General features: G+C 43.2%; 1 protein-coding gene across 4 annotated transcripts; it reads left to right on the plus strand.

Moving 5' to 3' along the window:
* Positions 1-972: 972 nt before the first annotated feature.
* rin1b (Ras and Rab interactor 1b) lies at positions 973-27,885 on the plus strand. Of its 4 annotated transcripts, none has more exons than XM_046318269.1 (13): positions 973-1,028; positions 13,538-13,669; positions 13,956-14,070; positions 15,835-15,907; positions 16,104-16,195; positions 17,053-17,261; positions 17,594-17,911; positions 18,738-19,081; positions 19,374-19,597; positions 21,105-21,416; positions 21,629-21,760; positions 24,021-24,196; positions 26,120-27,885. In XM_046318269.1, exons 2-13 carry the CDS (start codon positions 13,538-13,540, stop codon positions 26,441-26,443), a joined length of 2,451 nt encoding a protein of 816 aa, XP_046174225.1. In that variant the 5' UTR covers positions 973-1,028; the 3' UTR covers positions 26,444-27,885. The 4 variants fall into 4 exon arrangements, with proteins under 4 accessions (XP_046174225.1, XP_046174226.1, XP_046174224.1 ...); XM_046318270.1 differs by lacking the exon at positions 973-1,028 and adding an exon at positions 6,484-6,589; XM_046318268.1 differs by lacking the exon at positions 973-1,028 and adding an exon at positions 6,488-6,631.
* The last annotated feature ends 33 nt before the right edge of the window (positions 27,886-27,918 follow it).

Consider the following 27,918-nt stretch of genomic DNA (forward strand, 5'->3'; position numbering starts at 1 on the left):
CAGAACTGAAAAAGCGTGTGTGAGCAAGAAGGCCTACAAACCTGACTCAGTTTCACCAGCTCTGTCAGGACTAATGGGCCAAAATTCACCCAACTTATTGTGGGAAGCTTGTGAAAAGCTACCCAAAACGTATGACCCAAGTTAAACAATTAAAAGACAATGCTACCAAAAAATAATTGAGTGTATATAAACTTTTGACGTACTGGGAATGTGATGAAAGAGATAAAAGCTGAAATAATCATTCTCTCTACTATTATTCTGACATTTCACATTCTTAAAATAAGTGGTGATCCTAACTGACCTAAGACGGGGAATTTTTACTAAGATTAAATGTCAGGAATTGTGAAAAGCTGAGGTGTATGTACACTTACAACTTCATCTGTAGCTAGCAAGCTAACAGTCATCATGAATCAAGTCGACAATCTACTGGCAAATCCTTTTCAGTCCTTGTCATATGAAGAGAAATTACAAAGGGAAATTATAGATAAAACATATCGGTGCTCATCGGCCATTGGACTTAAACATTACACAACAAGTTGGAAATCTCAAATTCAACAATGAGTGGTTTGGAAGAAATCAGTGGCTTAGTGCAAGTGTTGCAAAACAATCACTAGCCTGCTATTCAGTGGAGTGGTGTGTGTGGTCTGGGTTTAAGGGTCTCTTTTCCAAGCTTAAAAGGGAAGAAATTCACATGCCATGGGCCAGAAAAGGTTCAAAACAACTGGAAACTCGTAACTGGGAAATCTCAGACTTCAGAGAGTTCAAGACAACTGGGAACTAAAACAAAACGAGCTCCAACTGGGAAAATACTTTTTGAACAGTCATCCAACTCAGAATTCCAAGTCGGGAACTCTTTCTAGGGCTCCGACCTGAAGATCACTGCGTCATGATTTAACCTTGTTTTTTTCAGAGTTCTCATATGTCTTGAAAGCACCATAAATCCAGAGAATGCCAGACTTTGATGACAAAATTTGACCACGAAAGACCGCTGCGCCACCTTCCTGTTCAAGTGAGCACAGCATAACAAGGTGAGTCAAAAAATGTATTATATACTGCTGCATAAATTATGTAATATGCCAGGGAGATATACATACTGTAGCTAAGAAAGTAATTCTAAGTGTGTGTTGTGTAGTAAGCTGCTTGTGCCCCACCCTAATAATTTGTTCTCTTTCCCCTTCATAACTTAGCCTACTGTTCTGACTTGGTGGTGCACTTGTAGCCTGTTTTAGATAAATGTCATCATCAAATATTGTAAGAGCTTTCATTGTTTGCTTATATGCCCCCTTTATTTATCCTATGGTTCTGAGTTGGTGTACTGGGAGAATACTGTAAGAACTGAAAATATTCTGTCACTGTACATTCCAAAAGTGCTGAACAAATAGTTATATTGACTACGTCCATTCTAGCTCGCTCATTATCTTAATCGAAATTGCTGATTTCTCAACGTCCCCTTATGCCATAGCTTGTACATCTCAATTGTCAGTAGAAACCACATTTCTTTAAGCAAGTCACCCATATCAGCTATGCTTTTTTTAAAGGCAGTAAATTAAGCTGAATTAACTGTTTTGCTGCCAGACAAGGCTCCACTGATAGCCAGGTGTATTCACTCAATGGTGCTGAAAAGCAATCTCTGTGGTTGGGAAAGCTTTATTTAGGCCCTAACAGTTTGTGGGAACTGTTTGTCACTGTTCTAGTGCAATTAATGTATTGTTTAGTGTTGTGTAGTGGCTTTGCTGGCAGGCATCTAAATATTGCAGCCTGCAGGTAGAAAATATCCTGATAAAAATAAATATGCTATAAATCACATTGGCTGCAACGAACTTGAAACATTATTTTGGGTCCAGCCAGAAGCGTGTGCTTGTGAACTTGCAACTTTGTATAAAATATTCTTGGCCCTCAGAGTTTCCGGACAGTGAGCTCGGGACAAACACAGCTGTAGGCTATTTGCGCAAGGGATAAGAAGCAGTGCTTGACTTGGGCAGGTGCTCACCAGATCTGAGTACCTCATCTCAAATGCTCTACTGCTTGAGCTCGTGTTCCTCTTATAGAATGTTAGCTCAAAAGCATTGTGGAACTCCTGCAACTAAATATAAACCGTACCAGCACCCAAAATGAGTACCGGAACCTATTTATCAGTCAACTCAAGTCAAGCACTGATAAGAAGTGATCAGAGCATGACATTTTTCTCTTTCACACTGAGTGGTTATTGAAAGGGAGAGAGCTGTAAAGATTAATCAAATACATTGAAGAACTATTGTAATTCTCAGTGGAGGTTAAAACGGACTTTGTTTACATGCTGTTTAAGGTGGAGAAAAAATTACTTTGAGAAGCTCCACAGGTGGTGGTGTGCCAATCAGAAATACTATCAGATCCTGTCGTGGTCATTTCCTGTATTACTAAACATTGAGAGAGCAAACCACACACAAGTCAGACGTATATCATAAAGTCCATCTTTAATTATATGAGCTTCAGCATAGCCCTGTGACTCTCAGATCAATTCCGTATCTATAAATGAATTCTCTGAGACTGCTTACAAAACAGTTTAGTATCATTTATAGCCAAGACACACCCATCTCAACTCACATGACGAAACACAGATCTTAGGAATATTACTCAAAGAACCTTTTACTTGAAAGAGGTCGTTTATAACTACCTCTGCCGTTGGACAGAAAGAAAATCGGATCTTACATCAGTGCACATGAAAATGTATAGTCTACACAGCATAAACTGTTATGAGCTTCTCTTGATAAAGAACATTGACACCCAGCCACCGATGCAGGTTTAACTGTTGATCTGATGAGATAAGCTGAGATGGAGTTGGGAACTTATCATCATAGTTCCTGGCTGTTCTGAATCACTGTCTTGTCCATTGGCCATTTCAGGGCTAAAATAATGACTACTCACAGTTATGCTAACAGCTCTCCTCTCCTCGCTACTTCTCCCACAGCCTAAGTGATGGTCTGACTCATTCTGCTGCTGCCTGCCTCCTTATTGCTCTCGCTCTCTCTAGATTACAGCGAAGTCCATGTTAGAAGAAATGGCAAACAAGACAAATAAATTAAAATGGAGATACTTTAATAGCACCCCCCCCCCCATCTCTCTCTCCGTTTCCCTCCCACTCTCTATTCTCTCTCTTTCTCTCCCGTCACTCTACCCTCAAAGTCCCCAACAACAGCTCTTTTACAGCCACTCAAACAGAAACCAGTCTGAAGGACCCCTGTGCCCCCTCTCCCCCACACACACACACAAGGTAGATTCACACAGCAATTATCCACTTGCATTAGTCACATTGAATGGTTTCACTCCGCAACCTTACTTTGCAATTATTTCTATATATAGCTTTGACATAATTGTCTCTTATGTACAGGAAGTGGTGACATCCATTGATGTCTGATGATCTACAGATATCATGTAGTACGTCCCTATCCTGACGAGCCATTTGAATCTTTGCCCTCTCCGTACTACATAGATGACTTCGCCAATATCATCCCCAGACATTAGAAAGCCTGCGTTGCTATTCAGAATCCGAATCTATTCTGAGTCATCATAAAGTAACAACGTATTGTAAAATCTACTATTTATACAGTCCAAATGTCAGAGTTACAGAACAATAAGCCACTTCTACCTAGTTGACTGGTCCACTATATTGTATACACATTTTTATTTGAACCTTTATTTAACTAAGCAAGTCAGTTAAGAACAAATTCCTATTTTCAATGATGGCCAAGGAACAGTGGGTTAACTGCCTTGTTCAGGGGCAGAAGACAGATTTTGTACCTTGTCCACTCGGGGATTCGATCTTGCAACCTTTCGGTTACTAGTCCAACGCTCTAACCATAGGCTACACTGCCGCCCCTAGTCTCGCCCTCCTCTACTATCTATTAACTGTATTTCCCCTGCCTGACTCACTAATTTAAGGTTTTTGCTGCAATGTTTTCTTATTCTTATTCTATTCTCTTCCTTCTCTGACTCCTCGTTCTCTCCCCTCTCTCGCTCTCTCTTTCCTTGTTCTCTCCTCCGTCACTGTCACTGCTGGCTGCTGCCCACTTTCAAACTAAAGGTCTAGTTCTCTCTCCCTTTTCACTCTATTGCTCTACTTCTTGCCTCCCCAGGGGTCTGCCCTACCAGGCCTGCCGCTCTCTTCCATCCACTTCAGACTCTCTCATCTCCACTTCTTTGTTATCAAGCAAGCCCCTCTGCATACTGTACCAAGCTTCTCTAGTACTACTACGGTACATCACGCTGGCGTCTGTCCTCCTGTCGCCCCCTGATAAAGCTCTTTAATTGGATTCTATGGCCTTGTCACTGGTCTCTGTGGATTACAATTGATTTAGACCAATGCTGACAAGTAATAAACTCAAATGCTCTATGTTGGCCTTCACATGTAAAATGTTCCCTTGGAATTTGAACCGGGTCTTGACCTGATAGATTCATTTGTGTTAATGCAACATGACATGAGGAAGACTTCAGTGAACTAGACTACATTTTCTACTAGTTTTCAACGTGTTGTGTACTGCAACTGCTAAGTAGTCCCATTATTTCTAGCAAGTGCCCCCAGTTAGCTGTGTAATTTTAGTTTAATTATTTCTTTCAGTTTGTGCATTTATTTTGCATTCAGTCTAAAAAAAAACGCTGTGTAACGTTAATTTAAACAGAAAAGGTGCCGTTCTGAACAACCAGTTGAAAAACGGGGAGAGGTTGGGGAACGCTGTCAGCATGCCGGCTGTCCTTTAAATACGTCACTGCTTCATGCCACACCCACCAAACGGAGCAAACACCCAAAGATTGTCTATTATGTTGACAAGATAGCAGTAGCGGTCAGTGTCTTATTTCTATTACAGCATATTGGATGACTGTCATTCATATTCCATTCACTCAGTTCAATGTAACAGTGATAGGTTTAGGCTACTACATGATACTCACATTTTCCCTATACCCATCATGAGGTTGCTACAACCTAGCCTATGAATGAAAGCTTACAACGTAGGTGTACACTGGTCGAGAGACAAATTTGATGTGACAGACAGTGACACATGGACAGACAGTGACATTCAATACCGCCTTGCACACTCTTGCCTAGCTAATAGTGGGTGTAATCATTAGTCCAACAGTTGCAAACGAGAGTTTCTATTGAACAAATGCAGGTATGTTTATCCCCGTTTTGTTCTGTTTGTTTGTGTAAGAAATGAATGAATACACTCCTGATCACACGTAAACACAGTTGCTGTGTAAGTCTATGGAAGGGGGTGAGAACCATGAGCCTCCTAGGTTTTATATTGAAGTCAATGTACTCAGAGGAGGACGGAAGCTAGCTGTCCTCCGGCTACACCATGGTGGTACCCTACAGAGTTCTGTTGAGGCTACTGTAGACCTTTGCAAAATAGTGTGTTTTAATGAATGATTTGGTGACGTGATTATATTTAGTATAGTTTTATCTAAAAAGGATAACTTAATGTTTTAACATTTACATTTTTATGAAATTCACTGAGGAGGTTGGTCCTCCCCTTCTTCCTCTGAGGAGCCTCCACTGCAAGATAGTCAAGTGGCCTCTCTAACAATGGAAATATATGTCCTCAAAGATGGAAGGCAGGTGGGAGGAGGTGAGATCAGATAGGACCATTCTAGCCAATTAGAGGGCAGATACACGTGTGAACAACACATAAATAAACACAAGTTGCTTTACGAAAAAAAAAATTGCATCATTGAGTTTAATAGTAAAACAACGATGTAGCTATGTTTTACTCTCCCTAAAACGTGGCTACTTGTGGACAGGAAAGTTACCCATTTGTTTAGACTACACCTTGTTCACCAGTCATGTTACCTCATTAGGCGGCAGGTAGCCTAGTGGTTAGAGCGTTGGACTAGTAACCGAAAGGTTGCAAGATAGAATCCCCGAGCTGACAAGGTACAAATCTGTCGTTCTGCCCCGGAACAAGGCAGTTAACCCACTGTTCCTAGGCCCTCATTGAAAATAAGAATTTGTTCTTAACTGACTTGCCAAGTTAAATAAAGGTAGAATAAAAATTAGCTAGCTATAGCTAACAATCTGGGGCGCGTTCAGCAGGACGTAACGTTTTGGAACGTTCAGATATAAATGTGCTATGAAGAACAAACATGCCTTTGATATGATGAATAAGGAATAACGTTGGTTCTATTCAATATGTTTTTTTCTGCAACGTTCGAGAATGTTCTGCAACAGAACATGGCCCTGGTAACATTACCAGTAGTCTATACGCAAACATTTGGTGCCACAGAAAGAAAGGAAAGGGGATAGCAAACCATTTGTTGACTACATTCCCCGTAGGACACTATATCTGACTGGTAGTACCACAATCTCTTCTTTATTTGTTAATGTGGACCCAGTGACTCAGATTTAAACTCTGGGACTTGGATTTCAGCCATAGGGACTCGTGACTCGACTTGTGACCCAACCATTGGGACTCTATTTGGAATCTAGGTTTAGTGACTCGACTCCAGCACTCACTGGGCGAAACAGTCATTAGTTCCCGTTCTACTTTTGGACACCAATGTGGCTGAGGCGTCTGTGGAATGTTGTTAACAAAGGCAATGACGCGATCGAGTGACGGAGGTGCATCCCCATACTACTTTGCGACACCATCTGGTGATTGTGGTACTCTTTCTCTCGCGCGCTCTCTCTCTCTCTCTCTCTCTCTCTCTCTCTCTCTCTCTCTCTCTCTCTCTCTCTCTCTCTCTCTCTCTCTCTCTCTCTCTCTCTCTCTCTCTCTCCCTCGCTGCGCTTGTGTGGGCCTGTTTGTTTTATGTGTAAAGTGCAATATCTATGTAGGCTGAATTTACATGGCCAGATAATTCTTATATATTCTATATTTGGCATATGTCTGCTGTTGGGAAAAGAATAAGACATTATGTTGAAAAATATGTTGGTAGGACAATGCAATGTATGTTTGTGCACATGGAAGTCCGTGATTTATGTTTACTATACAGTGCGTTCAGAAAGTATTCAGACCCCTTGACTTTTTCCACATTTTGTTACGTTACAGCCTAATTCTAAAATAGATGAAATACAATTAAAAAGCCTCATCGATCTACACACAATACCCCAAAATGACAAATCTAAAACAGGTTTAGACATTTTTGCATATGTATGAAAAACTGAAATAGCTTATTTACCTAAGTCTTCATACCTTTTGCTATGAGACTCGAAATTGAGCTCAGGTGCATCCTGTTTCCATTGATCATCCGTGAGATGTTTCTACAACTTGATTGGAGTCCACCTGTAGTAAATTAAATTGATTGGACATTCATTTCTGCAGCATTGAAGGTCCCAAGAACACAGTGGCCTCCATTCTTCAATGGAAGAAGTTTGGAACTACCAAGACTCTTCCTAGAGCTGGCCACCCGCCCAAACTGAGCAATTGGGGAAAAGGGCCTTGGTCAGAGAGGTGACCAGAATCCAATGGTTACTCTGACAGAGCTCCAGAGTTCCTCTGTGGAGATGGGAGAACCTTCCAGAAGGACAACCATCTCTGCAGCACTCCACCAATCAGGCCAGATGGAAGCCACTCCTCAGTAAAAGTCACATGACGACCCACTTTGAGTTTGCCAAAAGGCACTTAAGGACTCTCAGACCATGATAAACAAGATTCATTGGCCTGAATGCCAAGCGTCACGTCAGGAGGAAACCTGGCACCATCCCTACGGTGAAGCATGGTGGTGGTAGCATCATGCTTTGGGGATGTTTTTCAGTAGCAGGGACTAGGAGACCAGTCAGGATGGAGGGTAAGATGAATGGAGCAAAGTGCAGAGAGATCCTTGATGAAAACCTGCTCCAGAATGCTCAGGACCTCAGACTGGGGTGAAAGTTCACCTTCCAACAGGACAACGACCTTAAGCACACAGACAAGACAACACAGGAGTGACTTCGGGACAAGTCTCAATGTCCTCGAGTGGCCCAGCCAGAGCCCAGACTTGAACCCAATGGAACATCTCTGGAGAGACCTGAAAATAGCTGTGCAGCGACGGTCCCCATCCAACCTGACAGAACTTGAGAGGATCTGCAGAGAAGAATGGGAGAAACTCCCCAAATACAGTATCGTCATACCCTAGAAGACTCAAAGCTTTAAAAGGTGCTTCAACAAAGTACTGAGTAAAGGGTTTTAATATTTATGTAAATGTGATGTTTTTTAAATTTTATACATTTGCTAAAATTTCAAAACCCCAGTTTTTTTTCTTTGACATTATGGGGTACTGTGTGTAGATTGAGGAGGAAAACAAAAAACGATTGAATCAATTTTAGATAAGGCTGTAATGTAACAAAATGTGGAAAAAGTCTAGGGGTCTGAATACTTTGAGTGCACTGTAGGTTCATGAGGCAATACAAATGTGATGTGACTAAAAAGAAAGAGCATTTAGTTGACCTAAATGGCCCACTGTTTATCATTTTGACAATAACTTGACTAAACCATTATTCAAATGACAAAAATGTGACTAAGACTTCATGATATTTTAGTCAAAATGACTAAGACTAGACTAAATCTGAAAAAAGAGCCAAAATTAACACTGGAGGACAGTAGCAGTTGACTGTGGTTTGTAAAAAATTATGATTTCCCATTGTAACCAATTCAGTTGCAGTAATTCCGTTACTGAACTTTTGGTAATGTCATTACCAATTTGGTTTTAATCTCTTAATAATACATAAACAAAATTGATATCAGTAAAATCACACATCTACAATTACTTGTTACTTCTGTGAACTTTCATTATGCTCCTCATGAGGGAGAGAAATGAGAAAATATCTTAAAGATATGTGGGAATTACAAGGCACAGGTAGGTTTGCAAAGCCATCTGTGATTTACCAAGGTTACTGTAATCTTCAGTCATTTGGGTAATTAACATAAAATCTATGGCAATTTAGCATAACATTGGTAATGTTATACTTATCATTTTTTCATATATCATCCTTTTTTATACAGTTGAAGTCGGATGTTTACATACACATAGGTTGGAGTCATTAAAACTCATTTTCAATCACTCCACAAATTTCTTGTTAACAAACTATAGTTTTGGCAAGTCAGTTAGGACATGTACTTTGTGCATGACACAAGTAATTTTTCCAACAATTGTTTACAGCCAGATTATTTCACTTATAATTCACTGTATCACAATTCCAGTGGGTCAGAAGTTTACATACACTAAGTTGGATGTGCCTTTAAACAGCTTGGAAAATTCCAGAAAATGATGTCATGGCTTTAGAAGCTTCTGATAGGCTAATTGACATCCATTGAGTCAATTGGAGGTGTACCCGTGGATGTATTTCAAGACCTACCTTCAAACTCAGTGCCTCTTTGCTTGACATCATGGGAAAATCAAAAGAAATCAGCCAAGACCTCAGAAAATAAATTGTAGACTTCCACAAGTCTAGTTCATCCTTGGGAGCAATTTCCAAACACCTGAAGGTACCACGTTCATCTGTACAAGCAATAGTATGCAAGTATAAACACCATGGGACCATGCAGCCGTCATACCGCTCAGGAAGGAGACGTGTTCTGTCTCCTAGAGATGAGTGTACTTTGGTGAGAAAAGTGCAAATCAATCTCAGAACAACAGCAAATGACCTTGTGAAGATTCTAGAGGAAACAGGTACAAAAGTATATATATCCACAGTAAAATGAGTCCTATATCGACATAACCTGAAAGGTCGCTCAGCAAGGAAGAAGCCACTGCTCCAAAACTGCCATAAAAAAGCCAGACTACGGTTTGCAACTGCACATGGGGACAAAGATCGTACATTTTGGAGAAATGTCCTCTGGTCTGATGAAACAAAAATAGAACTGTTTGGCTGTAATGACCATTGTTATGTTTGGAGGAAAAAGGGGGAGGCTTGCAAGCCAAAGAACACCATCCCAACCATGATGCACAGGGGTGGCAGCATCATGTTGTGGGGGTGCTTTGCTGCAGGAGGGACTGGTGCACTTCACAAAATAGATGGCATCATGAGGAAAGCAAAGTATGTGGATATATTGAAGCAACATCTCAAGACATCCGTCAGGAAGTTAAAGCTTGGTCGCAAGTGGGTCTTCCAAATGGACAATGACTCCAGCATACTTCCAAAGTTGTGGCAAAATGGCTTAAGGACAACAACGTCAAGGTATTGGAGTGGCCATCACTTTGTCCTGACCTCAATCCTATAGGAAATGTGTGGGCAGAACTGAAAAGGTGTGTGCGAGTAATGAGGCCTACAAACCTGACTTTTGGGTCATTGTCCTGTTGATAAACAAATGATAGTCCCACTAAGCGCAATCCAGGCGGTTGGAACCAAACATCTCAAATTTGGACTCTCATCAGAATAATGGTCAGATTTCCACCAGTCTAATGTACATTGCTAGTGTTTCTTGGCCCAAGAAGTCTTATTGGTGGCCCTTAGTAGTGGTTTCTTTGCAGCAATCCGACAATGAAGGCCTGATTCACTCAGTCTCCTCTGAACAGTTGATGTTGAGATGTGCCTGTTCATTTCTGAGGCTGGTAAATTAACTTATCCTCTGCAGCATAGGTTACTCTGGGTCTTCCTTTCCTGTGGCGGTCCTCATGAGAACCAGTTTCATCATAGCGCTTGATGGTTTTTGCAACTGCACTTGAAGAAACTTTCCAAGTTGTTGAAATATTCTGGATTGACTGACCTTCGTGTCTTAAAGTAATGATGTACCATCGTTTCTCTTTGCTTATTTGAGCTGTTCTTGCCATAATATGGATTTGGTCTTTTACCAAATAGGGCTATCTTCTGTATACCACCCCTACCTTGTCACAACACAACTGATTGGTTCATACACATATTGTCCTGACAATAGGGTACTAGGGGGTAACTATCCCCCCAGGAACAATGTCTAATTTCTGACACTAAAAAGCAACGTTTGGGGAAAAAAGTGGGTATATGTGGATGAAGTTCATGCTGAGGCGTAAAACTATAAAGGGACAAAAAAAGGCTACAGTTAACAGTTTTGTAGGTATTGTATGAAATCTTGTTTTTAGAAAAGGTTGCATTTTTTTAAAGTATGGGGGTAAATAGCTAAAAGGCTATAAAGTAACATTAACTCTAAAGCTATCAGTGACCAGTGGAAACATTTACAACTGCCATTAAGTTATCTTTTTTTAATGTATTTTACATCAGATAATCTGGTAGTAAGGTTGCTAGCTCGCACTCCTAGCAGGTTATGGTAACTAGCTAGCTGGCTAGCATGTATTGCTAGTGAAGTTGCTAGCTAGCAAGTTAGCATAAACTAGCACTAACTGACAGGTAGAAACACATTCATAACCATAAAGGGGTAACTATCCCTGGGGGGGGAGGTGCCCCCAACACACTCATCCAACATATTACTACTACTACTCCAAACTTAAGGCTTTCCTACTTGCATATATATGTGTTTTAATTACAGATCTATCTTCATTGGAATGCATCTACAACTTTTTCAAAATGTCAAAAAATGTGATCAACTTACCACAAAATCGTTTTGTTGAAATATCTCCAACAGTTGTGATGACACAGAGGACATTTGTTGTGGAGCAAGAGCAGTGGCAGCCAGGGAAAGTGTTGGGGAAATAATTTGGTGCCTGTTTCTTATGCCATTAGGGTGAATCCGGATTGCTGGATTGAGTCCATTTAACATTTTAATTTCTTTGGAGAAATTTGTTTTTGCTAATCTTTTGCTTGTTTTTGTAATGATTTGTTGCCTATTTTGCTGAATTTCTTATCTACCATAATCACAGCTACCATCACAACCATTACTTTGTGGATGAAACCGCACATTTTTCACTTTATCCTTTGCCTCCTGCCTGTCCTTAAGACCATAACACATGTTTTCCTTTACAAGTCTATGTAACTGACAAACAAGACAAACATCTATTACATTCTCTTCCTAGAGATATTGCATATCAGACTTTTTCTCTCCCTCTCTATCTTGCTCTCTCAGTCTCTCTCTCCCTTTCTGGGAATTACATAAGTGTGTGTGTGTGTGTGTGTGTGTGTGTGTGTGTGTGTGTGTGTGTGTGTGTGTGTGTGTGTGTGTGTGTGTGTGTGTGTGTGTGTGTGTGTGTGTGTGTGTGTGTGTGTGTGTGTGTGTGTGTGTGTGGGGGCTGTGTGGTGTTTTATGTAAGGGAGACCTGGAAGTGAGTATGGGTGACCCCTACACTGCCCTGCACACTCACTGGAGGTGGGAGGTTGTTTATGTTAGTTATAGAGAGCACAGGATGTGTGTGTCACGTGTGTTTTCTATTACCATGTTAAATCATTTTATAAAGACCAGGGAATCGAGTAGGTTCATGAGTTTTTCCTACTCTGCTATTGTGGTTGGAAGAAACACCTGGCTCTGAATGAATAAAGATAGTTTATGATGATAAAGTGAAACACTTTTTTTACCCCCTTTTTCGTGGTATCCAATTGGTAGTTACAGTCATGTCTCATCGCTGTAACTCCCTTACAGACTCGGGAGAGGCGAAGATCAAGAGCCGTGCGTCCTCCGAAACACAACCCAGCCAAGCCGCACTGCTTCTTGACACAACGCCCGCTTAATCCAGAAGCCAGCCGCACCAATGTGTCGGAGGAAACACCGTACACCTGGAGACCGTGTCAGCATGCATTGCTTCCGGCCAAACCCTCCCCTAACCCGGATGACGCTGGGCCAATTGTGCGCCACCCCATAAGTCTCCCGGTCGTGGCCGGCTGCGACAGAGCTGGACTCGAACCAGGATGTCTAGTGACACCGATAGCACTACGATGCAGTGCCTTAGACCACTGCGTCCCTCGGGAGGCAAAGTGACACCTTTATGAATTATACTGCTGAGACTTGGAGTTCTCATTATACCTCTGGCTAATCATGGTGTTTATTGTCATTTGAGACTTGTTTCTCACTAGAGAACATTTCTTATTTCATAGAAAGGCGTTTAGACAACATTAACATTTGAACATTTGATCATTGTGTTATCTTCCTTGTTTCTAAGTGATTTCTCCTACTTGGCTGACTCCTATTCTGACGAATGTTATCATCATCAAGTCATCAAAGAAAACAATAACAAAAGACTCGTTCCTGTTCAGAATTGCAGCTCACCTGTCTGTCTATACGAGGAAGGAGGGTGTTGTATTGTTGTTAACCAGTGGAGAGGAATTACCAGTACCGGTATAAATACACTTTGTTTGTTTTGTATGCAAGAGAGAAAGTCACGATACTTTCTAGAAATATAAAAGAAGACTTCACCTTGCCAGTAGTTTCCCTGCACTCCTGGTGTGTGTATTTGTGTGTGTGTGGTATGTATCGCCTCGTGTTGGGAGAGGGGGGCGTTCTTACTGAGTGGGAATGCCTGGTAGGATGTGTAGGCCTCTGTAACCAAGGCAACCATCTGCTGCTATGCTCGCAACGCTCTCCGGCAGCCCACACAATGTCACCACTGTGACATCCAGCCTGCAGTTCTGAGAGAGAGGAAGAGAGAGGGGGGAAAACAAGAGAGACGAGAGAGATTGTGTGTCTGTGTCTGTGTGTTATACATTGACCCCTTCCTGTGTTCTATCTAGATGCAGGGGGATCTAGGGTCCCAGCGGAGTTTCAGTGTGTTGGACCGACTCCTCCACACACACCCCGTCTGGCTGCAGCTGTCCATCAATGCTGACTCCGCCCTCTATATCCTGCTCAGAGAACCTGTCGGGGTGAGGAGGGGAAAGCCAATCAGATCATTCCATCAATTAATCAATTAACTAAACCTGACTGCCAGGTGAACTGTATCTGTATAGTATAGCTTTCCAATAGAGTAGTATACAAGACAGTCAGGAACTTACTGTATAGTTCCTCACCCCAAGTGTTCACAAAGAACCCTAATAAAACCCAACCTTAGCATACTCTTACTTACTTGTTATTGACAGTTCTTATTGAACAGTTCCATAAGTACTTGTTTAACAATGTTTGTCAATATTTATGGCTGGCCCCTGTGTGTAGACATTCCTGGTGCGTAAGTGCAGCTCCAGCCAGAGGAAGTTGTTGTGTGTCAGAGTGACCGCAGACCGAGCAGCATCCTCCATTAAGGAGTGTCTCATATGTGAGGAAGACTCCAGTGAGTACACATACATGTAGGCTACACCAACATTCTAAACTAACAATGAAACAGTTTCTCAACTCCAGTCCTCATGTTTCCTCAATAGCGCACATTTTTGTTGAACTAGGCAAGTCAGGTAAGAACAAATTCTTATTTACGATGACGCTCTACCGGAGAACAGTGGGTTTACTTCCTTGTTCAGAGGCAGAACGACAGATTTTTTGCCTTGTCAGCTCAGGGATTCGATTCAGCAACCTTTAGGTTACTGGCCCAACGCTCTAACCGCTAGGCTACCTGAAGCTCTGGACAAACACACCCGATTCAACTCATTGAGGGATTGATAAATAATTGACAAGTTGAATCAGGTGTGCTTGTCCAGGGCTAAAATTAAAATGTGTTCTGTTGGGGGTACTGGAGGACTGGAGTTGAGAAACACTGCTCTAAACTAACAATAAAACACTTGAACAGTTTCAGTCACACACAGTACTGCATGTGATCAACATCCACTGTGAATCAATGAAAGATCAGGCGCGGCTCCACGAGGGGACAAAAGGGGACTTAGCCCCCTCAATTGAAGCTTGTGCCACCTCAGTTGTAGTTTTATGCCCCTAAATAAACGATTGAGTGACAGGTTGGTGCAAAATCTGTATCAGCGCTGTATCAGGGCTATGAAAGGCCACTGGGTGGTTAGGTATTTCTCCTTTGGGTTTTCATAAAAAGTGGGGGGGGGGGAACGCTGCTCATCTGTGGTAGGCTATGTGGAAAATGAGATACGCCTCCATCTGTAATATTTTATCCGGATTTAGAAGAACCCGGTCAAATTTACAATTGAAGCTCCTTCACTCAACTCTGCCTCACCACTACAGAGTTAAGTTAGCTTCTTCGCTAGCTTTAAAAGGCATTTGTGTTATTACCCTAGAGCTCTAACCAGTTAATCTGCCACCGCCACCATGGATATCGGAAATCAAACCACCAAGGCCGCCGCCAAACCAAGCAGGGATGATGCTGCCGGGCACCAGCTATTTCACGTGAAGAGCCCACGACCCCTTCCCCGACTGTTCCTGACTATCTTGGGACAGAGGAGCCAGCCCAGGTTAGCCTAGAATCCTACCCTAGCCGCAGGTTTTCTGCCCAAAAACGTTTATTTAATAGCAACTGGTTCATAGGAAGAGAGTGACTGGAGTCCTCGGTTACTGCAGATGCGTCATTTCGGTTTCCATGTCAAAAGGTCTGTGTTGGGTCCAATGCTAACGCAGACAAGGCCTTTTCCCAAGGTGGATATTCTAACTGGAAGAACGCTATTGATGGTACCAAAGGATTCGCTAGGAATCCTCCAGCAAGGAGCATTTCAAATGCATTGCACTGTGGTAAGGAACTAGTATTCGGATGCATTCACGTAGGATAATTCACCTATTTCAAACAGCCTATCTATCTTGTAGCCTATATTCATTGCCTAACAGGCCTTTCTTCAGTGTGTAGGTCGCTGTCCATTGTGCTGATACAGCACAGCGGAGATGGGTTACAGATTTCACGCCAACCTGTCACTTCAAAAGCACTCACTGGTCTAGGAGTCTCAGCATTTTAGCTTTATGTTTATTATGGTATAGCGTGATATAAGCAGAATTCAATATAATTCCAATGCAGGAACTCCCAAAAACTGTGCCCCCTCACCGATTTCAACTGCCCTCTTATTCACTTGATCCTTTCCCTGGATCTGTGAAGGGTGCTGCCAAATGTTACAAAGCTGTGATTGGTGTCAAATGCTCTCTGTCCTATCCCCAGCCTTCGCCTTGGAGAGCTCCGCCCTTAGCTTCCCAGACCTCTGCCGATTGGTGGCCTTCTACTGCATTAGCAGGTGATTACCACTACCTTTACCCCATCTACCTGTCAATAACACTGCCACTGCTTTGGTCTATTTTGTCCACAGACTGTAAATACGCTGTAATGGCACTCCCATTACAGAACAGGGCACCTCCATGCTGTTCTAGCCCACTACGGCACACTGTGTTATTTGATCATAAATAACCTCAATATGTGTGCGTTGTCTCCAGGGATGTGCTGCCTTTTCCACTGGAGCTCCCAGAAGCCATTGCTCAGGCCTCCACCCACAGGAGGCTGGAGGCCATCTCCCATATGGGATTAGGTAGGGGTTCATTCAACGGATCTATAGCATACAGATGTAGGATCTTAATTTGATCACTGTTTTGTTGCTGAGTATGTTCCTGCACAGCAGGAAATGCAAACTTGTTGTGTATTTGAGGTTTAATAAAGGCTTTAAAATGTCAGAATTGATTTTCCCTATGGAAATATATATCAACCCCTACAGAAAATGTCCATTAATTAAAATCCACATAATAATTCACATTTTCTGTTGCTTCAGGATTATTTTCCTGCTGTAGCAAACTGGCTCAAATTAAGATCCAACATCAACATTACATTAGACTGTGGGATGGGGGGATGGGGCGACCTACACACAAGAAAGCGAAGGTGACTTGCCTAAATGACAACCGCCCCGTAGCAATCATGTCGGTAGCCATGAAGTTCTTTTGAAAAGCTGGTCATGGCTCACATCAACACCATCATCCCGGAAACCCTAGACCCACTCCAATTCGCATTGACTCGGTACTGGTACCCCCTGTGTATAGCCTCGTTTTTGGTATTTTATTTTTTACTTTAGTTTATTTTGTCAATATTTTCTTAACTCTATTTCTTGAACTGCATTGTTGTTTAAGGGCTTGTAAGTAAGCATTTCACGGTAAGGTTGTACGAATACAATTTGGTTTGATTTGAAAAGGAACATAATGTGTCTAGGGGTTGTTTCTGGACTGGGCCTAAATGTTTAGCACAGTAGGATATGGTCTTCAAAGCACTTCAATATCACTCACTTTATGGCGTGAATCAATTACTTATCCTCTGAACACGACAGTATGAAAATGTTACGTACCAGAATCTGGACCGGGAAACATTGTCTTTCTTCTTATTTTCCCCACAACCCGACAGAGTTCTGGAGTTCACTCTCTGACACCCAGAATGGACCTGGGGATCTACAGGCTCCACCCACCATCAAGGCTTCACCCATTACCACCAAGACTCCGCCCACCAGTGCCATGCAGGTCAAGGCGGGTCTGTCCCAGGACCTGTGTTACCTGCTGTCCCGCAGCAGACAGGAATCTCTCTGCTTCATTAACCCTCTCTTTCTCCAGCTTGAGGTAGTCACCCTTAAGCACAGATCTAGGAACAGATTAGCCCACCACAATTCCTCACCATAACCATTTGGGGAATAAAAATAATGTCTTACCCTGATTCAGTTTACTTGGCTTCCTTCAGCTGGAGGTAGAGACTTATAAACACATCAACATAGCTGTAAGTGGGAAGTCATCCCAGTTTTTAAAGATGTCACCTTTTAACCACATCTGGGATCAGTTTTCCCTACCAAAATTACTAACCATAACCAGTAGGGAGAGTGAAAACATATCTATCTGACCCTGAATCAGTCGGTATAGGGACAACTACCTACCTCCTACCTCCTTTCTCCCTCCAGCAGCAACAGCAGCCGCAACAGTCGATCCCGGGGGCGTCCCACAAACGCCACCGCTTCAAACGCAGCATGAGGGTCCGTGTCTCCACAGAGAGCTCCATGACTCTGTCTGGTTGTGGAGGTGGTGGAGGGGGGGCTGGGTCATTCCCCTTGCCCCCACCGGAGAACCCCAAGGACCAGGAGAGGCTCCAGCCCACACCCCTCCAGCCCAGTCCCAAACCGCACAGAAAGGTCCATCCTGGGGCTGGCATCCTGAGGAAAACCCCTGCACTGTCCCTCATGTCGGCCGAGGATGAGGACCTCGTGCCTGTACCGCCAGCGGTAAGGGTCCCTTTATGATATTCACTACCGTTCAAAAGTTTGCGGTCACTTAGAAATGACCTTGTTTTTTAAAGAAAAGCACATTTCCATTCAAATAACATACAATTGATCAGAAATACAGTGTAGACATTGTTAATGTTGTAAATGGCTATTGTGGCTGATTTTTTAAATGTAATATCTACATAGGTCCATTATCAGCAACCATCACTCCTGTGTTCCAATGGCACATTGTGTTAGCTAATCCAACTTTATCATTTTAAAAGGCTAATTGATCATTAGAAAACCCTTTTGCAATTATGTTAACACAGCTGAAAACTTTTGTTCTGGTTAAAGAAGCAATAAAACGGGCCTTGATAAGACTAGTTGAGTATCTGGAGCATCAGCATTTATGGGTTCGATTACAGGCTCAAAATCACCAGAAACAAAGTCCTTCCTTCTGAAACTCGTCCGTTTATTCTTGTTCTGAGAAATTAAGGCTATTCCATGCGAGAAATTGCCAAGAAACTGAAGATCTCGTACAACGTTGTGTACTACTCCTTTCACAGAACAGCGCAAAGCCTAAAATAGTCATTTACAACACTAACAATGTCTACACTGTATTTCTGATCAATTTGATGTTATTTTAATCGACCATTTTCTTTCAATAGCAAGGACATTTCTAAGTGACCCCAAACTTTTGAACGGTAGTGTATGTCTCCACCCTCTGTCTTATTTTCTCTCTTTTCCTAACTCCCTTTCTTTCTCTCCTGAAAGCACACATCCAGTCAACACACTGACCAGCTGATGCATCGTATGAAGATATGACCTTGACTCCGTCTCTCCCCAGGCTCCAACAGATCCTCCAGTGGGGGAGGTGGAGGAGGACCCATCTGCTCCAGAGGAGCCCAGCATCGAAGAGGCGTGCTTGGCCTTGGAGGGCCACCCAGCCCCCTCTCTGGCCCAACTGGACAGCAGCAGCTCTTTCAGCAGTCTGGAGGAAGAGGATCCAGGAGCAGAAGCAGAGGACCAGTTCTTCAAACAACCAAACCCCAACCCTCAGCACCGCCCGCCCTTGGTGCGCTCGCGGGGGGGTCACGGAGGCCTGCAGAGGATGAGCGCGGCATTTGTGTGTTTCTTTGCTCCAGAGAAGAGGCTCGCCAGGCTGGTGGAGGAGCTATCCAGGGAACGGAGGTCAGCAAAACCACTTGTAAATATAGAGAGAGACTTTGGGAAAACTTGATGCCATGTCTGTGCATTTGAACATTAAATTTGTCTGTTCATGGCGATTTTGGGGGGGGGGAATATTGTTCTAATCCTACACATTAATTGACGTGGCAGTGTTTAAAATTCCTAAATAAAATGCTATTGGTTGATATTGCCCATAGGGAGCTAACATGGCTTCCGTGGAATTGTGTAGTGTCATGTAAATTCATCATGTTTTTGGTGTGAAAACCTCAAAACTCCAAACTCTCTGTCTCTGGAGGTCTGCGTTTGGATCCTTGGTCCAGGAGTTCCTCCAGAAGCAGAAAGAGGAGCTGAGAGGGGTCTTGACCCAGGCTGCCTCTTCATCGTCGTCTTCCTCGCCAAAGTCCTCCTTGGCGGTGCTCCAGGGGCTGCGGTGCTTCTTGTCCCAGGCCAAGAGCTTCCTGCTGGACAGCGGAGAACTGTCGCCCCCCCTAGAGACCCTGGTGCCCGACAACGAGAAAGGTACCACCATTCTCACCTCCTAAGGATGCAAGGAGGAAAAAAGAGGATAGAGGAAGAGAGAGAGGAATATATCATAAGAATGGGAGAGATACTGAGGAGAGGCAGGAATTTGGAAGGGGCAGGATCTTCAGTAACTTCAGGTGTTCAGCATCAAACACACAAAACAGATTGATACGATACACAGGACATTACAAATACTTTTAAATGCTGCAAAGCAAGCCCATATAATATTCACTAAAGACTATAACACAGATATTATTCGATATTATCAGCATGTCAATTGGGGAAAGCATTACCACCACTGTCTATTGGTTTGACAGGATGTATAATAACACACAGTAAACCCATAGAGAGAGACATAGATCTATGGAAACAACAGGCTAGCTTTAGATGAGACTCAGACAGACTGTCCAGAGGCTTTTAGTGAAAAGGTATTATCACTGCGTAGGGGGTAGCTTTTCATCCATGAGTCCATATTGTCTCTAGGATTTATAAAGCTTTGCTAGCCAAGCCAGAGAACTACATCTATCACATTTAGCCTGCCAAATATCTCTGTACGTTGCTGGATGGGAGATATAAGACGTTCATTCATTGATATTTCTTATTTCGGGGGGGACGGGACTACAGGGGATGGTTGGTGTGTGTGTGTGCTGAGGCTTTTGGATAGAGTAGAGTGGACCCCACACTCACATTTGCGTCGGTGGAGGCATGTTCATTTTTTTTCTCCCTCATCGTTTATCATTCAAAGATATCACAGTCCCACGCGCACTTGAAGAGCAGCACGATTCTCAGGCTGGAGGGAGAGAGAGAGAGAGCGGGAGGAAAGGGGGGGGGAGATGGAGGGAGGGGGAGAGAGAGATGGCAGGAGAGAGAGGAAGGGAGCGAGGGATGGAAGGGGAGAGAGATATGGAGAGAGGGATGGAAGGGGTGAGAGAGAAATAGAGGAAGAAAGCAAGGCTGGACGAGGACTGGGTATTGATGTAGAGCTGACATTAGCTTTATGTGTGTTGGACAATGTCAGCCTAGTCAGGGAATCCTGTGACCCTCCACTTCCCCCAGTCCCTCAGTAATGATTAATCATTACCTGAATGAACAAGTGGGTGGTATGTGTTGTGTGTGTATAGGTCTGTGTTGTGTTATGGGTATGTGTTGTGTGTGATATGAGTGTATAGAACTGGTACGTTGTTATTTTAGATAAATGTTTGTAATCTGAAATAAAGTAAATCTTTCATACAAAATGTTTCCTTATAATCTTCAACTACTACTGTGTGTGTGTGTGTGTGTGTGTGTGTGTGTGTGTGTGTGTGTGTGTGTGTGTGTGTGTGTGTGTGTGTGTGTGTGTGTGTGTGTGTGTGTGTGTGTGTGTGTGTGTGTGTGTGTGTGTGTGTGTGTGTGTGTGTGTGTGTGTGTGTGTGTGTGTGTTTTATACATGTTTGTTTGTGTGTGTGCATGCTCATGCGTGTGTGTGTGCGTGTGTGCGTACCTATGTATGTGTTCCCCCATGCAGACATAGCCCTGGAGAAGGCCATGTTTGGCTGTGTGCTGAAACCTTTGAGGGTTCTGCTAGACCAGGCCCTCCTCTCCCTCCACAGACAGGACGGCTCCACCCAGCACCTGGCCTCTAGTCTCCTGGCCTGCCAAGAGGGGGCGATGGAACGCCTCGGAGTGCTGGTGGGCGTGCCCGACACACGCGGAGTGGAGAGGGTGAGGCAAAAGCTGGGCCTCATGCAGCGCACCCATTCACCCATAGACAAGGTGCTGCTGCTGCTGCAGGTCTGCAAGTCGGTCCAGAAGGCCATGGGGGCCCTCCACGACGGTGGTGAGTCGGCCTTCAATTTGCCTAATCTTAAACATCAAATAAAGTAACCACAGCCAGTGATTATCTATTATAAATAGAAACATTTTAAGAACACCATTTATTTACCTGTTATAATCTAGAAGCTGTTATCAACTGTCATAATCAATCAATCAACTGTTATTAATCAATCAATCTGTTAAAGCTGTCTTGTGCCATCCTCTTCCTGCTCCCAGGACAGGAAGTGAGCTCTGAGGACTTCCTGCCGGCGCTGTCCTATGTGATAGTGATGTGTAACACGCCTCAGATCCTACTGGAGGTGGAGTACATGATGGAACTACTAGAGCCCTCCTGGCTCACTGGGGAGGGTATGCACTATACCCAAACTACACCCCTTATAGCCTACACCCCTTACAGCCTACATCCCTTCCACCTTAATAAGATAGAGGATAGGGAGAGTTGTGTTGATGCTGAGAACGGAATGTATGTTTTGAAATAACATTCTTAGAATGTTCCTCTGAAAGTTACTAAAGTTTTCTTCTAGTTTTTATGGAAAAAAAATGTATGTTTTCAGAACAATTTGAGAACATGACATTAAATAGAACCAGGAGGGAACCTGTAGGAAATGTTATGCGGATGCACTGAAATTCCCACAGAAGAACTTTGTTTCTTAACGTTCTTGGAAAAATTTGAGAACATTCCCAACGTCAAACCAGTTGGAGAATATTCCTAGAATATTACCAAAATGGAAATTAAATGTAACAATGTTTTAACTTTTAGGAAAAGTTCTGTTAACCATAATTACTCCTGTAAATTGCTCTGGATTAGAGCGTCTGCCAAATGACTGGCCCAGCGTTGTCCAGGTTGGGGGGAGGGTTTGGCCGGGGGAGCTTTACTTGGCTCATCGCGCTTTAGCGACTCCTTGTGGCGGGCCGGGCACCTGCAGGCTGACCTCGGTTGTCAATTGAACTGTGTTTCCTCTGACACATTGGTGCTGCTGGCTTCCAGGTTAAGCGGGTGGGTGTTAAGAAGCAGCATGGTTTGACGGGTTTCGGAGGACGCATGACTCGACCTTTGCCCTTTACACTTGTGGGAATTGGCCTATGTGGATAGGGCTAAATTGAAATGTTTCTTATGGAAGAAATATGAAAGCATATGCAGTGTAATGGTCGCAATTGAAAGGGAACAGTTTGGAGATAATGGGAAAATAATTAGACCAACGGTGAGTACACAGTTCACCCGACACAAGACATTACACTGTTGATGTGTATTTTACATTTACTGTACTTTTTGCTGCATTTGTTAACAATGAAATCTGAAAATCCTGTGGATACATTCAGTAAAATGAGAAGATTATTCGTGGAAAATGTGGGGTAAGCGCAACATGAGACAAAAACATGACATGGGTTTGAGTGAGAGGAGTAACTGTTGTCTCAAAGTGGCCACACACCTCTCCCAAAGTGTGCACGGTTCCTAAGCAATTTCAATGTACTTGTATGACTCAAAGAAGAGTCTTCAACTACAAGCTGCTATTTTGAGCTCTCCAAGCTGTGCTGTTGAGGAACTAGAGCAATCACACTTTTAGTTGTTTTCTTTGGAACGCAGCCCTACATCCCTGCCATCACACAATTACTGTTGTTGTTGGCGCAATCCAAAAATGGTCTGGGTCAGCTGGGCATCATTTCAAAGCTTGTTCTATTGCCAACATGACTACCTAAGCTATAAAATGTGATTTTAAAGTGTTAGGCTGGGGTTACACAACGTTGTGTAATGGCAGCCTACGGCTTTCACAAGGCCATTCAGAGAAATGGATCGTACTGTTGGTGCGCATAGATAGGAGTCGCGCGGCAAAATGGAGTCATAATAAACCAATCAGAGACTCATTGTGTTCAGAACAACCCAGGGTGTGACGCCATGTCATCTTGTAGCCACATCAAACATATTCATCAGAAACATTGACACTGCATATGACATGAGTTTTATGATTTGGAAACTAGAAGCACATTTGGACTCACGGGTGTTTTGGCTTGCTTGGATCACATCAGTGGTATTTATTATAATCCTCAACGTCTCGCCTTTCGAAATACATAGTCCTCTCAATTTGCAGCATTACCCTCCCTCAGACAACAAAGAATGTGTAAAAGTAGCCCAATTGGCGGAAGGGATGGGGACAACTTGTTCGCGCGCCGAGCTCAATTTCAGAACATCCGTCAGTCTAAACCCATGTATAGCATGTTATTGTACACCCACAACGTTCCAATTTAGGAGCTTGTCAGTGCTCAAATCTGCCGTTTTCAACCCGTATTCGGGTATGAGTGTAAAGGGCTACATGTGCTGCGAATGTTCCAAAGCCAAGCAACTAACCTGCACCGTTCCCAGAACGTTGTGGGAAGGTTGTATGCAAAATGACCCTCGGACAACCACACTCACCAAGCTCTAAGAGACATATGGTTCTCAGTACGTTATGTGGTAGCTGGTTAACCCTCTCCACCCCAAAGGAGAGGGCACCACTACGAACTACACCCTTTTCCTTTATACACTCTACCTCGAAAACAACTTGGATAATGAAGACAACATAACTGTGGTCACTGTATTGACATTTAGCTGTGCCCCCACCTACTCTCCCAGGTGGCTACTACCTGACCAGTGTCTATGCCAGCCTCTGTCTGATCCAGAGCCCTGAAGCGAAGGGCGACCAAGTCCCCCCAGGAGGTCTGACCCGCGAGGCCCTGGACGGGCTGAGGGAGTGGGGCCGCAGACGCAGCCTGGAAGCCAAGAGCAACCGTGAGAGACAACAGAAGCAGGTGAAACACTAGCTCCTGGGTAACGTTTTCCCCTTTGTAACCATAACCATTAGTGGGGAAACTGCCAAACTGACCCAAGATCAGTGTCTAGGGGCAGCTTCACCCTATTCTGAGACGCCACTCGACACCAGACCTGGATTTAAATAGCCTGGATTTAAATGTGTTTTCTTTCAAATACTTCAGCTGCACAGGATTGAGATGACAAAGGAATAGTCCCAAAAGAGCAAACCCCGCCCATCTATAACTCCAGACAGACGCACCCTCCTTGTGCTTGTTATTCGCCAGAATCATGACCACCATTCACCAGCAAACATAGTATGGTGGATAAGCTGGTTAGTGACGTGGGGAATACTGACTCCCTTCAAATAGCAGCTTGCTAAAAACCCACTCCTTTGTCCTAGTATTTGATTCGTCCCCAAATGATGACCATTCACTAGATGAAATGGTACAAACACTGTAGTTAGCTAGTCAGTCACGTGGGCTACTCACTCTCTTCAAATAGCAGCTAGCTAAAACACACGTACACACCACACACCCGCCAGCAGATTTTCTGTACCGCCACTGAGGGAGATCAGTGAGCTAGCTAAGTGTTATGAAGAAGTGGGCGGTCAGATAGCATGAAATTTACTGAGCAGCAGCAACCCACTGAAGAGAGGAGAGCAAACACAATATGCACACGGACAGTGAGGAGCTCAGTGACTCTGTAAGTTGCAGCTTTTGAATGTTGTTTAATGATGTGGTTCATGGGGAACTTGCTGATTTGACTGTGTCCGGTATGTGAGAGTGTTAATAAAGGGTGTTTGGGAATGGGCAGGTTGTGTTATATGGAGGCAGGTGGTACTGTAGGTGGTTCTCCTATTATGTAATATAGTATATACCCAACGTTTCGACTGGTTGTGGCACACTGTATTTACATGTAGTATATATGTATATTATTGTACTTTGGTGTAGGCTATTTCTGTGTAAGTGTATGGATTCATTTTGTTAGGATGAAGGGACAGTGTGGTTTAATGGAACTGTGTACGTGTGTTTTAAAGTGTGTGTTTAAAGTAGAAAAGTAAAAGTGTTGAATTTGTTTGAATATTAAGGCAATGCATGAAGACTGTTGGACTGTATTCATTGTAGAATATTTTGAAACTGATTGTATTGATTTATTATGAGGAATGTGCATTTGTGGTGTATTGCCTACAGTATGTAATGCTGTGTAACAAACAGTAGCCCATTGAGGCTCTGTATACTACTAGCTCTCACAGTCTCACGTCAGAATTAGACTTTCATCTGTGTTTCTCAAATGTCAAATTTCAAAGTTGTTCCAAACCTCACATTTCAAAGTGTTTAAGGTTAAGTTTTGGCATTAACTCCAGATTTTTAGCATTAGGGTTAAAATTAGACATTAACTCAGAATTCTTAAGGTTAGGCATTAACTCTGAACTTTCTATCGCTGGATTCGAACATGCAACCTTTGGAATCAGAGGCAGATGCTTACGCCCATCCGCCACCCCTGTCCACAACCCGAAACAGTGCTCACTGTTGCCCCTAGTGACCGGTTTCCACCTCATCTCCCAACATCCTCAGACATCGAATGCTGACTTGTATCCCGGGTGACGTCCTGGTGTTTTATGTACTGTTTACAGTATTGAGTTAGTTTGGTTTAAATGAATGGAAGACAGTATATTATTTTGAAGCACTCTAATCTTCATGAGTCTTCTGACGGCTATGTTATAAAGGCTGTTTATGTGAGTTAACAAGATTATACATTTTGTAACTCATTTTGAATGTGTGTTTCTGTTTGTGTGTGTGTGTGTGCCTGTGTGTGCCTATGTGTGTGTGTGTGTGTGCCTATGTGTGTGTGTGTGTGTGTGCGTGCGTGCGTGTGTGTGCCTGTGTGCGTATCTTTGCTTGTATGTGTTTCTCTCTGTACAGAGGTGTGTTCGGGTACTGTTCCAGGACGGCGAGCGCAGCGCTGTGCGGACGCTGCAGTGGAGAGCCGGGGAGAGCAGCGAGGCCCTAGCCCAGCTCTGTGCCTCCACCTTCGGCGTCTCCGAGCCCCAGGACTACACCCTCTACTGGAGGTCCGGGGGGGAGATGAGGACCCTTCCCACCCAGACACAGCCTCAGGACCTGGCCAGCCACAGTGAGGGAGGCCCCTCTCTCTCCTACCTTCGCACGGACCACGACTTCAGCAAGATGCGGCGCCTGACCAGAGGGGGAGCTGTGGACCTGGGGGAGTCCGTGTGTGAGGAGTGAAGGCGATGGAAGGAAGGAGGGAGGAAGAGGAGGTGGAAGAGTTCTTCTCGGATCTCAGCGTTTTTCGATTTATTGATTGATTAAAAAAGCTGTGTTGTGTCTTGGACGTGTTGTCATAACTACAGCTCTCACTAAAGACTAAGGGGCAAGTCTCAATTGGCACCCTATTCCATAGTGGAGGTTTAAAAGTTGTGCACTGCACTGTATGGGCTCTGGTAAATAGGGTGTCACTTGAGACTCAGCCTTAGAGGAAGGGCAGATGGTTGTCTATTATTCACATCACTTCTGTCAATCTGCTGCTCCTTGGTTGGAACCATAGAATTAGAATGAATTCTATAAATTATATTTCTATGTTCAGAACCCTGTTGTTAAGGGTTGGGTGGGGGGGGGGGTGGCCTAAAACACTAGCTACCGGTATGTCCTTGCTACTGTAACGTAAGAGCGACGGAAATATTTTTTGTAAGACCGAACCTCAATACCAAAGTTAAGAAAGTAAAGTCATACACATAGGAATGTGTGCAGCTCAGAGGACAAGCTTTGCTTTAAGGTAAGATGGACCTGGTTCTCTTGACTTATTTACAGTGTTACAGATAAAGAATGAGTGAATAAGAGCCAATACAGGCAAACGCCATGAAGCCATTTGGATTGTGAGTCTGAGGTACTGTTGATGTTGGCTCTGCCACCTCTAGTCACTTACTGTTGACAGGATTGTGGGAAAACCATTTTTTAACTTTACAAATAGAAAACCGGTTTGAGGAATTTTGTTGAAAGGCACAATATTTCCTTGTTTTAAGATTTTTGCCAACTGAATGTCTCTTTATGCTAAAAACGGACACATTTGTCAAAATAATTACTTTTTTCTGTTTCACTTTCTATTACTGTTTCCATTGAACTGCTTTAATATTCCATGATAAAAGTAGCTTCTGAGAGAAAAGACCATCTACGTGACAATGGCCAATAAAACTGGGACCATGTTATGCCTCATGGCGATTAGCTGAATGTAAAGTCACCTAAGTGGCCATGGCAACGACTCCTGCTGCAGATCATCTTTGCCAACTGACTGTTCAACTTAATGTTAACACTTATAATGTATTATTACAATAATGAATTGTTTCAACAACAAAAAAAGGTTGAATAGTTATATTGAGTATGAATCAAAGATTTCTAAAAAGGAAAGTGAGATATTTACCTTTATGGAAGCTTTTACTGGAGAAGGGGTTCTTTAAAGAAGAACAAGGACACATTGAGGACTATTGCATGTGCTTTTCATTGAATGTAAAGACTTTGCTGGTTTCGTATGTGATGCATGTGTTGACTGTGTTGAAAAAGGCAACATAATGGCATTCACTATTTCATTGGCTGTATAACACATTGCTGTATTTTGTCCAGTAATACAAAATCGCAATAAAATTGCATTATCGGTTCATAGTGCTACTACATGATGTGTTCTTTGCTTATCAGTGTTTGCTGCGTAC

Source organism: Oncorhynchus gorbuscha, linkage group LG21 (genome assembly GCF_021184085.1).
Source record: "Oncorhynchus gorbuscha isolate QuinsamMale2020 ecotype Even-year linkage group LG21, OgorEven_v1.0, whole genome shotgun sequence".
In the NCBI taxonomy this organism is placed as follows: Eukaryota; Metazoa; Chordata; class Actinopteri; order Salmoniformes; family Salmonidae; genus Oncorhynchus; species Oncorhynchus gorbuscha.